This window comes from Apus apus, chromosome 17, assembly GCF_020740795.1.
Source record: "Apus apus isolate bApuApu2 chromosome 17, bApuApu2.pri.cur, whole genome shotgun sequence".
Taxonomy (NCBI): domain Eukaryota; kingdom Metazoa; phylum Chordata; class Aves; order Apodiformes; family Apodidae; genus Apus; species Apus apus.
Genome location: NC_067298.1, coordinates 8,710,844 through 8,729,393, shown reverse-complemented (window position 1 = coordinate 8,729,393; position 18,550 = coordinate 8,710,844). Strand labels below are relative to the sequence as shown.

Sequence of the window (18,550 nt, the reverse complement as noted above, 5' to 3'; positions counted from 1 at the left end):
GCACCAATCAATGCAACACTCCGGACCTTCACTACACATTTCATCAAGACTAGAATGTCCCCAGTGTCACCACAATTAGCTGAGTCACAGGGGAAACCACCACATGGGAGACTGAGAGAGAAGGAAAGTGACTGTCCCAAGTGCTACAGCTTGAACAGGCAAACACTGCAAGGTTTGAATCACATAAAAATCCAGAGCATTCAGAGATCAACCTTCCTCAGCAGCCTGGATGTACAGCAGCACAGGAAAAGAGCCCATCATCTGAACCAAATCAACTTTGTCTTGTGTTGGTATCAAGCTGACTTCAGACCAACACATTCTACAATGCCTAGTGAGGAGGCAGAAAGAGATCACAGCTTCCTTGGCTGCTGTCAAACTCAACACACCCACTGCTGCATTTAATTTGCAAATGTGCCCTGGTACATTTGCACTGACTGCAAATACCGGAAGGCAACAGGAGTATCACTTCCTATCACAGAGGAGAAACACTTGTTTTCCAGGTCTGGTAGAGAGTAACTTCAAAAGCCCTGTAAATGATGCAGATGTAAGTGATGATGGTGTAGAAAAGCACCTTCAAACTGTTTCCACTCACTAAGCAGCTGGTTTGTTCCTCTGGAGACAGGATGATCTCTTCCCCTTTTCTGTCATATCACAGCACACAGCCACAGAGCACAATGCAGCAGATTTGCATCAATCCACACTGTCCACAGCTTTCACCCCCCTTTCTTTTTAAACATGCAGGCTGAAATGTTTTTATTCCTTCAGCAATTTTCTATATGCAAGACAGTGTCCGAGAACAATGCATTGGCAAGGATCTATGTGCCTAAAAACCACAATGCACGTTCAGCTAAAATGGCAGAGCACAGGCTCCCAAAGCCCCTCACTGCAGCTGGGCTCAGGAAGCAGCAGAGGCACAGGGGTCTGCACACAGCTTGCCATCCCTTTCGGATGCTGCAGTCCAACATGCAAGTTTCCCTTCAGCTCAAACATGGAAGGTACACAAATGCATACAGAGTAGGAAGCCTCCCAAGGCTTTTACAAACCTAGAGACATCAAGCTAGCCAGTAACTCACGAGCTGTGTAAGACTGACTCAGCCTCCATGTGCTTTTCGGTGCGTTTGTTATGAGTCCTTGAAACCTTTCAGGAGATGCCTACTTCTGCCAGCACAAGCTTAATTGTGCTGTGTTTGCCACACAGCTGATGTCTGGCTCATATTGATGCCTTCTACTCTAACTTTTTGCAGGAGACAGAGCCAACAGTCTGTGTACAGGTTGGTGGGACTGAGGAGAGGCATACCAAATAGCCAGGGAAGGCAGAAACAGGGTAGCTGATCACAAACCTTTCACAGTGCAGGCAAGGTGTAAATACAAACAATCCCAGAGACCTCCATCCACCTTAGGGGCTGGCTGGAGTTCAGTGTACAGAAGTATTAGAAGATTAAGGAGGAACTTGGGGAATTTTTGCTGTTCATCCTGTAAGAGGCAGGAAGATCTGTTATTGACCTCCAGGTAGCTTTTTCTTGCTGAGCCATCACTCCAGGGTATCATGGCTAAAAGCCAAATCTGATTATAAGCCTTGAAGTACTGGGAGACTGCCATTTACTGTAACTGTAACAACACTGGGGACAGACACAGGCTAATCCAGGTAAAAGACAAGATATTACCCTGCAAAGGAAATAGTCTCTTGGCTGTTCAACGCCTCAGTTTTCTTCCTTGACTGAGGGAAGGAAAGATTTCCCTTCCCTCTTTCCTGGGGGCTGCTGTATTCAAAGAGCCTCTGGCAGAAGGCCGCAAGGGGTTGATAATCCAGACAGCACCAGCAAAACAATCTCCTTCAGCAAAAACTGATCCTCTCTTACCAGTCTACTCTTCCCTTCAAGTCTGTCCACAGGGCAATGGATTTGAAGGGACTCTTTTTTTCCCCCGATCCCATAACCTAAAGTGGAGGAGTCAAAGGGTTAATGCTGCATGACAAAGGTCAGTCCAGTTTGGGGAGGGAGGAGAAAGAAAAGCATTGTGGCCACAGACAGCAGCTCCCTGCGACCAAAAAGCCACTTGAGAAATGTAAAGTGATGGCATTGCTCAGAAAAAAAGGGCCTGAGAGCCCTGCCTAAATCCCAGGGCTTTATAGCTCACAAAAGCCCAGCCCCTTGAGTCATTAATCGTGTGCTCCATGGCCGCGCGCCTCAAAGAGCAGCAGATGACACAAGCCCAGCTGCCACTGCCACCCCTCCTCAAGGTAGCGGGGCAGAGGCAGGTGCACTCCCAGTGCCCTCTGCTCGAGACTAATCTATTCTTCCTCCTTGGCCTCTGCCTTTCATCTCCTCCAGCAGCCCACACTGACAACTGTAAATGAGATTAGACTTCAAGGCATGGGGCAGATGCAGAACCCCCTCTGTGCATTGCCAAGAGACCCTTGTAGCTTTTTAAGAGTCTTTCCTCTTTACAATGCACAGCTTGGTGGAGGGGGAGAAGGGGGCAAATTTCTTGTCACATTCACAGAAGTGTCGAATACAGCAAACAAGCCAGACCCTTGTTTTAGAGCCTGGATGCTAATCTGTTGTCACCATGGACAGTCTTCCTAACAGCACCTCTGATTCTCCAGTCACATTAGAAGAAGTAACAGGTCTATGTCTGTTGCTTCATTTCAGTTCCTATGACCTCCTCTTCTCAGCATCACTCCACTTAAACACAGACATACATATTGTCCTGATAAACACTAATCTAAAAAGGCAGTAATAGTCCAAAATTCAGGCAAAGACTTGAAGATCATATACAACCCTGTGCTGACCCCCCCTATCCAAAATTCTGCTCTCACTGCCATCATTTCCTGTTCCTCATCTTGCAGTTTCTGCTTGGCTGCTCCCAGTGACCCACACAAACTAGTCATAAGACATAAGCAATTTGTCAGAGAAATCTCCAGGCACAAACCACTGCTTACAGCTCAGAGAGACCTGCCTGGCCAGGTCTCCCAGCCACAGCTGGCAGAGGTTAGCCAGCAACAACAGTTAGGAAACTTTTCAAAGTGAATTGTGATGTTTAGCTCAACAGTGCCCCAGTAAACAAACTGGAATTTCTTTCACAGCATGGAATTAGCTCATCCTGCCTGTGTTAAAGTCTATCCAGACAAAAGGGACAGTCAACATAAAACATAATTGAGCTCAAAACAACTCCCTTTCTCTGTTACCACCAATAATGATCATAGCTGGCTTGCCTTTATGGATTGGTTTGCAACATCAATCTTGCAGGAACCAGCCCTGTATTTAAGAAGACTGCAAAGTCAGTGTATTTTGACATTTTATGAGACCACAGCAGAGCAGGTTCAGCTGCCTTCACCGCTGGTAGTGTCAGCAACTGAACTCTTCCTGGCAAGTGCATGTCTGGTTCAGGATATCTCTACAGCCTTGTTTCTGATCTCAAGTTTTCCATTAGCTGCCTACACATACTGGGTAACTTGGCATCTCCCTGCATTCCCCATAAACTCTGTTCATCTGTTGCCATCACACCCACATACAAGTCTCAGGAAGAAATCCAAGGTTTCTAAAGCAGCTGCAACAAAAACACAGCCTGGATTGACAAGCAAGAGGATCAAGGTGCTGAGCTAGTGAGAAGGGTCTTTTTGGAGAGCTCTCTGTGTGTCTATTTAAAACAAGTTTGTTGTCATGACTACAAACCAGAGTACAGGTGAGAAGAAGTGAAAACTCTGAGATGAGGGCTGATAATGTTAATTCACCCTTGAGATCTCAGCAGCCATAGGGATGGAGAAACACAGAAGATAATAGAAGCTTTTGGCATCTAATAAGGCTAAAAGCCATCTTTGGAAGGCAGGTCTATCCTAATAACAAATATAGTCCTCCTAGATAGCTCCTTTCACCCAGCACAGCCAAGGGCTGGATAGTACCAGTCAGCTGCAGCCACCTCTAAAGCAAGGCCACTGGGGACATGGAGGCAAAGCAGGGCACCCAAGGCCCTAGAGAGGGCAGAAGAAAGCAGAAAAGCCCCTCAGGAGACTCATCTGCAGCCTGATCCTCTAATCATCAGACAACTTGGTTTCAACAAGGACTGTGAGATGTTCCCATGTCTGCATGCAAGACAATTAACAAGTGATCTTATTAGCACAGAGAAGCCAGAAACTGTCAGAACCTGCTCCTGGGATTGCTGTACTTTTAACTCTACACGATTAACAAAAAAACCCGGGGTTTTGGCCAGTGAAGAACAAATGAAGAAACCTCCAAGTAATTGCAAAGGGATGGAGAGAGCCAGGGCTTGGATTCAGGGCTTGGATTCCATGCAGACAGTGTGGAATGCGCAGTGACAGTGCAGACTCTGCAGAAGGCAGCAGATGCGGAGCTAATGTGTGTGTGGGGGTGGAGGGTGTTTATGAGCACAATAAATAAATGTATGAATCTCTATAAAAGTTCCCATATAAAAGTGAGTTAGAGGCTGCCTGAGGGCCATGGCCTTCTAATAAAAAACACATCTCGTAAGCACAGTATGAAGCAGCAGCTGCACCAGAACTGCCTGGCTGTAGCACTGAAAAGCTGCTTGCCTACCTGCTCACAAACTCTTGGGTGAAGTGCTGACCTCACTAAATGCAGGAGGAATTTTGGTACTTGCTGCAGTATAGTCAGGATTTTGCCCTGGAAAGGGCTTCTTCTAAACTCAAAGCCTAGGCAGGAGTTCTGGTTCTCCCTTTTTGCCAAATTTAAGTAATTTTATTTCTTACAGCAAAGCAATCTGCAAGTGGCTGAACATACCAGTTTGATTCACTGACAGTTCCCAGTGTGACAGATTACAGCTGGATAGAAACTAATTAAAAATTCCTCCAGAAAGCATTGTCAAATGCTTTCCTCCAAAATAAACAATCAAAAAGCACTGCTTTATGGTTGAGTAGGAATTTTCATAATGAAGTTTTCAATTTTTAACTTAAGATGTTGAGGGGGGTAATAAAAAAACCCAAGCCCTTTAATTTTGAATGCCTAAATAGAAACCTGCTTTTTTGTCAGTAAATCTAAATACAAGAATTTTTTTTAAAAATCACTCCACACACAAAAAATAAGCATTCTTAATAATGTATTCCTCCACAAAGGCAAGGAGAGGAAGTACTGACCCTTCCCTTGCAGTGTTTGTACTCATGTTCCATCATCCCAGAAACAAGAGACTTGCAGACTCCCAGCCTGTGAACTCCCAACTGCTCTAGCACTTTTTACGGAGCCTTCTCTTGCTCTGCTGCTCTCCTGGGAGGTGGTGAACACAGAGGCCCACACGTCTCAGCTGAGAGGGTGGCTATCAAACTTCAGTCCCAGCCCATGAGTCACAAATGCACAGGCCACGTAAATCTTCAGCCACCCATTTCCACTCCAAGCACACAGGAGGCCAGGTCACATCTCCCAGGGAGAGCTGCAACTGTTCTAGTTTCAACACACTGGCTTTCTCTAGTCATTGAGACTGTCCTCTTGGTTCACATGGATGCCAATCAGAGTTAAACAAAACTCTCCCCTCTCCTACCAGCATAGACCTGCTGGGAATAGCAACCTTGTTCCATAACAAACAGCATCTTGGAATTCACTGCAGGGCTAATTGCATTGCTGCTGTAACGCTCAAGGAAGACGTCAGCTCCTTGGCTTTGCCCACAGGCAACAAGGATGTTATTGATTTATTCAGGACTTAGGACTAGTTGTCACAGGTTGCATTCTACTTGATAATGAAGCTTTACAGACAAGGCTTAAATTTCAGCTGCAGTCCTAATTGAAACATAGCTAATTATTGAAGGTCTGCCTTTACAGTCCAGCCCCTTGTCACTGGAGTAAATTCAATAGTCAAATTCTCCCCTCCCTTAAAAAGAAAAAAAAGACGGAAAAAATCCCTAAACCTCTACTATTCAAGCAAGTCCAGTGGGAAATTAGAGATTCCTCTCTTTGAGCCCAAGGTAGCTACCAGCCAAGAGCCCCATCCCACAAGAACTCAATGACTTCAAAGGATACTTGTAGAATCCAAATTGAGGCCAGGGGAGAATTCAAAGTGGTTGAAACAGTCAGTTCACACCACAAGCAATTTGTCTCACATCCACCTTTTGAGCAGCAGCATACCCTACAAGCCCCAGCAAATTCAAATACACCACACAATTTAGGTGTGATCAAGAATTACAGTAATCTAATTCCGAACTGTCAGCTTGATTGACTGTACAACAAATGTTCTGCAGTCCAGACACATGGATTAGCAGTTGGTCACAGCTATCTGGGTACAAAAGAGCACTCATCAGAACAGGGAGTCCAGTTAAAAGCTGAATGATTACAGGATCCTCAGGGTACCAAGGACATCCTTTTGCAGAGACTGCACCACAGCTTTTGACCTTGAAGTTCAGCCAGACACAGAAGCATGATTATTGCCTCATAAAGCAGGGATGAAATCCCATCTGACCTTTAGCATTGCCAGGAAGATGCCAGCATCAGAGCAAGCTCCCCTACAGAAGGCGACGTTTACACACACAACAGCGCAAAAGTTTATGACATCAGGGGAGTGCTGTAGTTTAGAAGCAAGTCAACCCTAGAATAACCCTTCAGTTCTATAGCTGCTTCACATGTCAACCTGGCAAACAGAAGGAATGCCACAAAGCAAACGCGAATTAATGCAGCTAAAAGCATAATTTACAAACTAGAATCTACAACTCAAACTCTCAGCAGCTGTAACTCAGAGCTCTACAGAGCTGTGCCAATTTCAGCTGGCTACAGATCCGACCCAAGGCATTTAGCTGATACAACCACAGTCCCAGGTACAGAAGCATATACTTGGCTAATTCTGTGCCAATGTAAAGCAGCAGGTCCTACATGGAGGATATAACCCCACAGGAGTCAGTTTAGCAGCTGGGGATCCATTTCAAAGAACACAGCACTGGTTTTACAGGTCCTAGTTTGCCTGCCTTAAAGAGGAGAAGATGCTTTAAGCCACAGACCAAGGACAGCACAACTGGCAGCAAAGAGAGCACCTGCTGCAGCCCCTCAGCTCAGATCCTGTGCTAGAAGGGATGGCCAGGCTGGGCCTGCTTCTGTCTCTGGCTGCTCTGAAGAGCAATTGAGAGAAAGGCCCAAAGCAGTAGTGATCATTATGACTTGCACATCAGCATCCTGGGAACTGGGAGCATGGGGCACATTACTCCTAGGCTGTATTTCAAATGCAGGGAAAATATAGTACAGACAAAATTAACTGGAGGTTAAACTCTTTGCTCACAAGACAGATAATAAATCAGTTGTTCACATACCTGATCAAATAGGGCTTTCCAGTGCTGAGAGGTAATGCATAAGGGAGGAAAAAGAAGAAAAAAAGGTATAAGAGCAACAACATTAACATGCAGTAAACTGTAGAAGAAAGTTCTAACAGAGAAATAACCAAACGATATAGTGCCATTCCCAACATCCTTCTTCATCCCAGAATCACCTGCCCTTCTGGGGGAGGAGGCAGGAGGAATCTACCAACACAGGGAGGACAGTTTTCAGTTACAAATCCAAATTAGGATAAACTCAGAACATTAATGTGTTAATTCTGTTTTCTCCTGCTTTGTCCACTTGTGGGCAAGCAAGGAATAAAAGGCTTTTTTACTCACAGAGATCAAGAAAGCTTGGTGCATATTAAGGGTAGGGAGTAGCAGTGGTTTTTCAGATCACTTTCTGATATTCTATGGCCCAACACTGACCCACAAACTGCCTTGCCAGGTTCTCAAAGCCTTGTCTGTTGTCCGCTAATAACTCTGGTAGGGACTTGCTGCAGGGTCTTTGATAACCCATCAGTTCTCTGAGCCTCACATGTCCACATCTGAAAAACAGCCAATTCCTCTTACACAACGTGGGAGGGGGGAAGGCTGGAGAAAGCCCGTTACAAGGATTTAGCCCAAAACTTTTGTTGTAGCACATCTCTCCTTGTCACTTGGGAACAGAAAAAAACAAGTTGGCAACTGGCTCTGATTTATACTTTGTAGAAAGACCAATGTTGAGTCACCTCCCTGCCCCAGGCTTGCTGCCTCACAGTCCCAAAGAACAGAGGAAATTCCTAATGAATTGTTTATGCTCTCACTCATCTCTCCTGGGTTTGGAGGCCAGCTGAGAAGAGACCAGCTTTCATGGGGCAACATGGCTTGGGGTCCCCCCAAAAAACCCTGCACATTTCCAGCTTTTCTGTCCACAGTGCTGTTCAGCATAATCCTTCGTTTCTGCCTCATTCGCCTTCCCAGAAAAGCAAAATGAATAAAATAACGACCATCACGCTCACAGAAACAAATCTCCTCACTGTGCTATATGCAAAGCAGAGCTCTGGTGAGAGTCTTATCTAGTCCTACCATTTCCTTTTACATGGTGGGCAGATGTAAAGCAGAATTGACTGGAGAGACAGTGGGATATCAGGCCACTGAATTCCATTTAATCAGTTGTTGGCTCCCCTCCTCCTCATTTATAAATACCCATTTATCATCATAAATCAGCTCAGCACTTTAAACAGAACATTTTGGGACTGCCTGAATACTGGCTTTGTGGAACACTGCTCTGAGAGCTGTAATGACATCAGAGCTGAGTCATTACACACTGTGAAGGCTGTGACAGCCAAAACTCCACTACGTAATATTTTTGTGGTTAATAACACATGAAGAACTGACCTTGTGTCAGTTCTTGCTTGCCAAGCCAGAGAGTTCACATCAAGCTTTCAAATATAATAACCACCACCTCCAGTTAGGTCCCGGGGGGCATGCTCCTAGCACAAAGAAGTTTGAATTTTCAGAGATGATGCTCTGTAGCCTGCTTATTTCAGCAGGAAATCTTGGCCAAGGAGGAGGAAGGCATTTACACCACTTCCTGATCTTCCAACTTGCAGATGATATACGATATCTCAGGCTTCTCTCACATTAGCTATTGCCAGGTCTCAGCAGCTTCCTATAACCAATGCAACTGCAGGCTCTAGCTTCATTTTGTTGATTGCAGAAAACAAGGTCAAATAACAATGCAGATCCCAGCCTAAGTAATGGCAAGACACTGTGAGCTGGATCGGACCCAAGCTGTCCTACCTCAAGGTCAAGCAGCAAGTCAGTAACAGAACTAGGATGAGAATCCAGATTTCACCAAGGAAAGCTCATGGTCTCTTTCCTGACTCAGGAGTCCAATCCTGCCCAAGCACTCAGCACTTCAGCGTCTCCTGGACCCCTAGCAGGATTGAACTGCTAATGGCTGCATTTGTCTAGAGGCTGGCATAACTGCAAGGGACCGATGTGTGTCACAAGAGGAAATCTTTCTTGTAGACCATCCAGACAAGCACAAAATTTGTCAGAGAAGAAAAGGTTACAGTCTGAGTTAAGCTAGCACAGGGATTTCAAAACCTGGACTGTGAAAGCTCCTGGAAAGCCATCCTTTCAAAGTGAAACCTTCACATGCCCCTGGGTCTGGCCTGCTACTCTTAAGACTGTCTGGCAGTGTTGTAGCCGAGGTAAAACTGCATCACACGTTCCCTCCTGACTGTACAGGGCTCAGAAACACAGCCCGGGAATGGAGCTCTACCAGACAACTGCACTTCCTCTGCTACCCTCTGGGAGTAAAATCCAACAGCAGCCGAATTCTAGGTGACTCAGAAGGGAGGCTGTGGGATGAAGCGCTGACACTGCCCTTAAGCAGCCCCAGGTGGGTTCCTCCAGCAGTGTCATAAAAGTAGAGAGGAAAGGGAATGTACCATTGCTGGAGCCTTGTTTCACAAGTGTCCCTTTCATGCCAGTTCAAGACCCCAAACAGAGCCCACTTCAGAAAGACATTTAGTGTCACTGCTTCATCCCTCCACAAGCAGGAACAGAGCCTGGGCTTACCTCTGCAGACTGAACACTTTGCACAGTCCTCATCCCAGCTGAGTTTGATGTGAAGGAGAGCTGCGAGCAGTCCCGGGATGCACCAGGAATGCAGGATCTGCTTGTGTTCCCTCCCGACAGGTGCACAGTGAGATCCTACCTCTGGGACCAGTAGATGTGCCACCCCAGCTCTGCAGGCTTTCCTGCTGAGCCTGGCAGGAGCAGATTCAAAGCACGCAGGACCACTTGGTGTCCTTCTAGGCTGGATGAGCGAGGCAGAGACCCGGTGCCAAATTATTCCACCCCCAAGTGCTATCAGAGCTCAGGGGGTGGTGAGAAGCTATCAGCCCTGCCAAGCCGAAGAAAAAACTTCCTCGGCTGTTTGTTGCTCGAGAGCAGCAAGAGGGAACAGGCTCCCGCGAGCAGAAGCGTTTCACATTTGTCACCCTCCAAGTGGCTGGGACTCTGGAAAAGCTCGCAGTCCCCAGAAAGCCCTTCAAGCCAAGGCGTCAGCCCCTCTCCAGCCTCCAGAGACGCCTCTTTGCGCAGCCCCGCTGCCTCTGCCCGGCCAGCCGCAGCTCACCAGCATCTCCCCGGCAGCGCGGCTGCGGACACCGAGCGGACGGGCAGCCCGTCAGGGCAGCTGCCGCCGGGGCCCTCCTGGCTGGGGCAGGGAGGAGTTCCGGGCCCGGGGAACGCGACGGCCCGGTGGCTGCCGGAGCCCGCAGGCTGCCGGCGGGCAGGGGCACGCAGGGCGGCGGGGACGGCGGCTTTCCCTCGCCCCAGAGAGTCACCAGCCCTATTCTTCCCCCCCATCCCGGACTTCATCTATAAATAGCTTGAGCCGATTAATCCGACCCAGGGAAAAGGGAGGGGAAGACATCGAGCAAAGGAAACTCACATCCTCTGCGGCCATAGGTAGGACATCCTCGGAGTCCAGCACCTCGATTTCCTCCGCCTCTGAGCTGGCAGCCACAGCAGGGGAAGAGCTGGCGTGAGGCTCCGGCAGCCTGTCTCCCATGCTTAGAAACGGTCCCCCTCCAGCCCCCGCCCCCCCCCCCCTTCTCCCCAGATCCTTAAAGAAATTAAACCTAGCTGCTGCTTGGCAAACTTTCAAGCGCAGCCGAGCCTGCCTTCATGACTCCCGCAGCCGGGAGGGGAGGAAATCCTCCATCCAGGGAACATCCACTCAACGCGGGCAGCGCTGGCGGGCAGCATCCCGGCGGCCGGCTCCGGACGGGGCAGGTGACCCCTCCCCGCGGCTCGGACCGCTCGCCTCCTCCCGCTGCCCGCCCCCGCGGCCAGGCGCTGCCCTCCGCCCGGGACACGGCCGGCGCCTCCCCCGAGCCATGCCGGCCCGGGGGGGAGGGAAAGGAGGGGAATGCCCTGCCCGGTGCGGAGGAGCTGCGCGTCCTCCGAGGGCTCTCGGAGGCAGAGCCCGGAGCTGCCGCGCCCGAAGATGCGGGCTGGGCGGCGACGAGGAAGGCGGGGGGGAAGCCCCGGGTAGCCCCTGCCCGCGGGCAGGGGGAGGCGGCGCGACCCGCTCGGGCACCGCCTCCCCCGCAGCGACCCACCGGGGGTCGGCCGGGGCCGGGCAGGTCTCGGCCCTTTCCTCTGTCCTCGCCCCCCGCCATCCCGCTCTCAGGTGCGGGCAGGTGGCAGGACATGCCGGGTGGTTTGGGCTTTCTGAAGCGAACTTCTCCGTCCCAGAGAGTCTCACAATTCGGGGTTGGTGTGGGGTTTTAAATTCTTTACCATAATTGCTTGTCCCTACGTGCCAAGATGGGTATCTCAGCCATCTGGAGCCTGGATTATGAACTTGAGGAGTGTCTTGACTGAAGGCAAAAATCCAGCAGTTTTAGCTTCTCCCAATCAAGTACAGAAATAGCAGGTTGGCGAGGGGGAAGGGCAAGCAGAGCCAGGCTGATCCACACACTGCCAGTGCCTCTGCTGTCTGCTGCACCGACTGCCAGAGCTAGACAGAGCCCAGAGGGTCCAAGAACAGAGCCAATCTAGAAGTCTCTCTTTTCTCTACAAATTTAAAAAACAAACAGCCAAAGAGAAAAAAATGCAGGTAAGAGTACCTCTGGAACAGGAATGGGATCTTCCATCTGAGAGTAGTGGAGCATAGAGACCATCTCTCCCATCCACAGCAGTCATCAACTGAATCAAGTTTGATCTGGATCAAGTTCGTACCACACAGCGACAGGAAACCCCACGGGCCCGTGCACTTAGCCTCTGGGTCCTAGCTTCTTGGCTACTAAAAGATTTTTCTACAGGAAAAGGGGAAATGTCCGAAATCCTTTCCATGTACCCACATGAGCTACATCTACCTAGAGCCACCAGGGAGCAGCAGGTTTCCATATCTCAGCACCCTGCACGGCTGGCACGAATTTCAGGTCAGGGCCAAGGGCTAAAATATCATCTCCCACAACTGAGCAAGGGCAAGCAAAGGGAAGGATCATCTCTGTCACCTGCTCTCATCCTTTGGCAAAACCAGCAGGAGAACTCAATCCTGCAAATTATCCCAATTTTGGGAATAAATGAAAGACTTAAGATGATAACCTCGTCCTGCAGTAGAGATGACCCATCCTGTACAAATATTAGAAGGGAATTTGTTTTCTTCAAGGAGTGCTAAGGTATAAATACTTCTCTCTGTTCCTGGTTCTGAGCCCAGCTGATCACAATCCTACCCAGTAGGTATTTTTAAAAGAAATGGCCCTCTGGGATTTTGAGGATTTTGGCTGAACTTTTAAAGCAAGTAGGAGAGAGAAGTAAATCCAGGAGCTTTGGGGTTGCTCTGAAGAGCAGAACTTTCCTACCTTGGGATTCAGGTGAGAAAATTACAACAAATAAAAGCTCTCCAGGGGTCTCCAGTGCAACTGATGAACAAGAGGGCTCCTCACCCCTTAAGGAGTAAAACTACCATCATCAGTTAAACAGCACAGATCTCCTTCAGTTTAAAGGTGGTTCCTCAGCACAGCACTCACTTCTTGCTTCTCTAAAGCCTGTCCAGCCTGCTCTCCCACAGTGTAAGAACAGGCTACCAAAACCAGCACTTTTGAGAAGCACTAACCCACTTAACTTATACAACACCATCCCTGCCAAAACATTGCAGGCACTAAACAGCTATTATAAGAACCATTTCTTTTGATTAAAAAAAAACAACAAAACCTCATCAAAACTTCAAAACAGATGGATAAGCAAAAAGAAACAGCAATCATTTCAAGATGTCTGTAGGGAAGAGGGAGGAGAGTTTTTTTTTAAACAAAGAGAGAACAAATTAGCTGAATTTCAGGGGTAACAGGTTCCACACAGCTGGGGACTGCTGTGTCAAGAGCTCTGTATCACCTCTCATTCCAGATGCTAGCAGGAAAATGCTAACCAGGAAGCCTGCAGTAAACAACCCCCAGAACTTTACCTTAACACCCAACTCCCACTAAACTGGAAAACTTGCAAAATTAGAAGTTCATTTTTCTCTGCTAAAGAATTATTTTCACTTGTGGTAATGATAGCTTTTTTTCTCAGGGAAATATCTCTGCACATTGCACATATGAGCTAGTGCCGTGCTATAATTGTCACAGAAAGGAAATTAACAGCATTCTAATGAGGAGTTTTGTTACAGACAAATTATCATCTTCCAAGTCTGTGAGAGCTTCTTAATTTAGACTCTCATTTCTCCCCACTGCATACGTTGGTGACTCTACCTTGGAAAAGAATAATTGCCAGAGAAATGAGGGAGCTGTGGGCCACCACAGAGCAGATGCAGACAATATAGTAGGGCTTCAGAAGAAACTTAGAGAGAAAGAACTTGAAATAATAAACCTCAATCAATTTTCACATGTGGTCACGTAGGCAGCCTTTTACATTTCTAACTCTGCAAATGACATGTGGACATGTGTCCTTCCTGCACTGGCAGTGGCTAAGGCCAGCTCATAAATATGAAATAAAAAGCTGGCATCTGTTAGCTAAGCCTCCTGCAGCAAATCAAAGCAAATCAAGTTTGCTGATGAGTTTTTTCCACCCAAAGTAGCCCCAAAAGGCTTTTACAAAACTGCACAGTTCTCATAACTGGAACCAAATGGAGCAACCAACACAGCTTGGTCACTGCACTGGAGCTCAGCCAGTCAAGGAAGGCAATTTCTGAAGCAAAATGCAGTGTTTTGGATCAGAAGCCAAAAAACACTGCACCCAAACACAACTCCAGCAAGGCATTAGCTAGCACATACGAAGTTAGGACTGGATCAGAGCAATTGCATTAACCCCTTCAGACGCATGAAAATAGCAAAAAATCTTTCAGAACCACAGATGGTAGGAGACTGGGGTTTAAACAGTGTCCAAAAGGCAACAGTGGCAAAGGGCTCTTTCACTGTCAATAATATTCCTTGCGGCTGGCACATGAGCTCATCTTTTAGGATCAATATTAATTAAACTGTATGTGCTGCCTTTTTAGGTTCTCCCTGATTCATGGATAGTTCTACTCCTGAAGAGAAGGAATAGTGGGAAAAAATAAGGTCCAATCTCTTCTCTGATTTCTAACCTGTGTTGAAGGACTATCCTCCTGACCCTCCCCATTCACCACTTTATACTTAGAACTTGAAGTCTGGCATTGAAAAAGTAGACTCTAATCTTTCTACCTGCAGCTTTCTTCTGCCCCAGTAGCTGTTACTGATAGCAGCTGGCTCTAACTGACTTTCTAGTTGTAGCTGGAGAAATAATTAAAGGCTCCATTAATCCTTTTTTGGGTGATTGTCTTAAGAGGGAGCTCTCCTACCAGGTCAGCCCTACAGAATTTAAGTCTCTGCTCCTTTTAACTGTTACCTGATGGGATCATAGCACACATTGGTAGGATCATTCAAAATTTAAAAAAAAAAAATTGTTTGAAATTGAGACCAATTAGTAACTCAAGGTTAATTTCCAACATAAAATCAAGTCATGCTTACAATTAATCCTGAACTGACAAGCTTTCAGACAGGAGGTCAAGGCTGAGGGGTGAAGGATGTTTCTCCAAGGAAGGTGAATCATGATCTTTGTCCTCTCTGTGATTTTACACCACGGACAGGCAACTCACACATCAGACTTGACCAGGAGGAGAAGGAGTCTGGTTTTGGAACATACAATTAAATAAGTTGTTAGGAAACTGACAGGATGAGAGAAAAGAAAACAAATTACTGTTAAGTGTGAGTGAGCAGAGTTGTCTGGGCTGCTGCTCCTTCTCCCCACCAGCCAGACCTCAACAGCAATGCTCAACCTTTAGGAATTCCTTCATGTGCTGCCTAAGGGGAGCACTTTCCCCTCACAGTGACTGCAGTCCTCACAGGACCCAGGTGTCTTGGCCAGTGATACAGTGACCACGGCAACTCTTACCGAGTGGCACAGCAACTTTCCTCAGAGAACACCGGACACCCGCCCAGCTGGACTCGCAGCAGAGCTAGATACCAGCGCTTGTGTTCTCTGCCCAGCTTTCACTCGAAGCCAATTCCTCTCCCGAATCTGCAGAGGCCCTTTTACAGAAGCAGGCAGTGCTCTGTTCCGTCCTGCCCCTACAGACCGGCGGCCGCGGGCGGCCTCGCCCCAATCCCGCCTTCTCCTCAGGCCCGCCCAGCTCGGCGGCCGCTGCTCCCGCCCGCCCCGCGCCGCCGCCCACCAACAGCCCGCCAACAGCCCCGCCAACAGCCCCGCCAACAGCCCGCCAACAGCCCGCAGCCCCGCCAACAGCCCCGCCAACAGCCCCGCCAACAGCCCCGCGGCCCGCCGAGCGTGCGGCCTGCTCGTTGACGTGAACATCAACCAGATCGGCTAGTTCCAACCCCCTGCACGGGCAGGGCCACCTCTTACTAGACCAGGGTGCTCCAAACGCCAACCAACCTGGCCTTGAACGCTTCCAGGGACGGGGCATCCACAGCTTCTCCGGGCAGCCTGGGCCATGCTCTCATCGCCCTCATAATGAAGAATTTCTTTCTAATGTCTGAACTATATCTTCGCTTTTCCAGTGTAAAGTCGTTATATCACTCCCTGCCCTTGTCCCAAGTCCCTCCCCAGCTTTCCTGGAGCCCCTTCAGGCACTGGAAGGTGCTCTAAGGTCTCCCTGGAGCCTTCTCTTCTCCAGGCTGAACACCCCAGCTCTCCCAGCCTGGTTCCAGAGCAGAGCTGCTCCAGCCCTCTGTTCATCTTCGTGGCCTCCTCTGGATTCACTCCCGCAGTGTAGCAGGATGCTCCATCTCTCAATGTGTCTGCTTCAGTTCTACTCTCTGATTCAACTGCTTTTCTCTCTCAGTTTTGTAGGCCCAGGCCTGGAGCAAAATATTCCCATGAGGAATGAAAAAGTCTAGCAAACATTGAGCTGGTAGCAACCTTGAAAGGTAGAAACAGAGGCCAAGCTGATGTTCCTAACACCAGCTGCTCTCCAGTGTTGAAGAACACAGAGCCCAGCCCAGCCAAAACTAGGCCCAAAAGCAGAGATAAATTAATAACAAACAGGTAAACAAAAGAGTTTCCTTGGTGGGAACTGGGCCTTTATGAATTTTTCTGTTGTTTTCCTGTTACTCTCCAACGAGAGATTTTGGAGGTATGGCTAATGGTTAAATGACAACAGTCAATCCACTGTATTCTATAAAAGCCTGGTCCCATTTTTGATGGGGAGGACTTCTGAACACTTTCCCAGAAGGTTGCTGGCTCTTCTCTCCAGGCTGGCACAGGAGGCAGCATTGCCTTCTGTGCACCCAGCACACAGGTCATGGTGGAGGCAATGCTGCACACATGGCACGTCCCAAGGAGGCCAGCTGCTCCGGGTGGATCAGGAGTGTACACACCAGTCTTCCCACAGGAAAACACAGCAGGCTCAACAGAGAGGTTCACAAACTGCATGACAAAACACAAGCAGCTCACTGGAACAGCAGTTACAAGCTCTAGCACTTGGCACAAAGGATGAGCTGCATTGTTTCTGTAATACTTCAGAGATTTCTGTGAGAGGGTACTTGTGGAAGGTGAGTGGGAATCGTGGCTGTAAATCCAGAGCATGGTATCAGATATTAAAAGTGTTCTGGAGCCAACAAGTCACTGAGTGGCTTAAAATAGCAAACTTTCCCCACAACTCCAACCTGAGAGATACCCCAGGCAGTGCTGCAGGGCCACCAGCCTCTCAGAAGCACTTGAGCACCAGTACATGGGCAGTCTGAGATAAATTTGAGATAAATTAAGTCCTGAAATGGCCTTTCAGAAGTGCATTTGGAGGAAGGGAATAATCAGCAGCTTTAAGATCAATAAAGTTAGAATTTCCCGTTAGGAAAACAAACAACAAAAGTCTCAAGGCAAGTAAATACCTGGTCTACCCTGTGTGCCGGTTTGGCGGGATTTTTGGTAGAGGGGGAAGGGCCCCGGGAGCGGCTCCTGTAACAAGCCGAGAAGCTGCCCCTGCTCAAACCCAGCCCAGGAGCCACCGGGGGGACAATAGCTGCGCCTCTGCTATTAACATACGAAAGAACTGAGATAAAGAGCTGAGCAGAACGAGCACTTAAAGGAAAAAGAAGAGCCGAGCTGGAAAGGCAGAGCGGTGCTGGTGCTTGGTGAGGAAGAAGGGGAAGAAGGTGCCCAAGCAGAAGTTTCCCTGCAGCCCATGGCGAGGTGGCGGCTGTGCCCCTGCATCTATGGAGGAAGGTGGTGGAACATTCCCTGGGGACGCCAGGAGGGGTGAACTTGGATTTTGTGGCCAGTGGACTCTGATTATGCAGCTGTGGAAGCCCCCGGGCCAGGGGAGGTGCCCGAACAGCCTGTGACTCTGTGGACCTGGCGGGAAGGACTCATGGAGGAGTTCGTGGAGGACTCTGCCATGGGAGGGACCCCGTGGGGAAGCAGGGGAGGACTGTGAGGAATCCTCCTCCCTGAGCAGGAGGGAGCAGCAGGAACCACCAGACTGAACTGACTCTAAACCCCATCCCCCTGTGCCGCTGGGGGAAGGAGGGAGAGAAACCGGGAACGAAGTGATTCGGGCCCGGGAAGAAGGGGGGGGGGGGTAACGTGTGTGAGCTCTGCTCTGTGTGTGTCTGTCCTGCGTGCATCTGGCTAGTGTGAAGTTATATTCCCCCCCCCCACCGCGTTGAGTATGTTTTGCCCGTTATCTTAGTCGGTGAAGAACCCTCCTTGTCCTGTTTTGACCCATGAGCTTCGTACTCATCCGAATGTGTTGGGGTGGGGGAGTTGAGTGAGCGGCCATGTGGCTGTTTCTTTGTTGTTGTGTGAGGCCCAAACCACGACATTATTGGCGAACCAGGCAGGAAAGAGACGGCCCACGACACACTGCTTGCTTTGATGCTAAAAGATCAACAGGCCCAGACGAGAAGTAAAAGATCCCTACAGATTAAGTTATACTATCACAGTGGTCTTCCTTCTTATTTTCTGTGACAATCTATTCTCTGTCTACCAAGGCGGTATGTTGTACCTAAACAAAACCACGTAACAACCTGCCAGCTCACATTGTGAGCTTCTCGGCTTTCACGTGCCATAGCTGCATGGCACCACAAGCTCCTGAAAAGTACTGCAAAAATTAATGGACAGGGAAGTGCTTGCTCAGGTCATCAGCTCAAAAGCTCTACAAAACATTTATTTTTCCATATGATGGATGTCAGAAGACATCTCACAAAATAAAGAGAATAGGAAATGCTGTTCAGCTACCTGACAAACCTTTCACATGCTCCATCTACAGTTACATGCAGTACCTGGCACTTGTGAGACTGCCCTGTA

At 48.6% G+C, this 18,550-nt stretch overlaps 1 protein-coding gene across 2 annotated transcripts in view; it reads right to left on the bottom strand.

Annotated features, from left to right (window-relative positions):
- Positions 1–10,832, bottom strand: part of RHBDL3 (rhomboid like 3) — a 52,719-nt gene extending 41,887 nt beyond the window's left edge. For both annotated transcript variants that reach the window (XM_051634828.1, XM_051634829.1), the window contains exons 1-2: positions 10,713–10,832; positions 7,259–7,282 (exon numbers count right to left, since the gene is read on the bottom strand). In XM_051634828.1, coding sequence (XP_051490788.1) covers positions 7,259–7,282; positions 10,713–10,832 — 144 coding nt within the window. The remainder of the gene's footprint in view (positions 1–7,258; positions 7,283–10,712) is intronic.
- Positions 10,833–18,550: the final 7,718 nt, after the last annotated feature.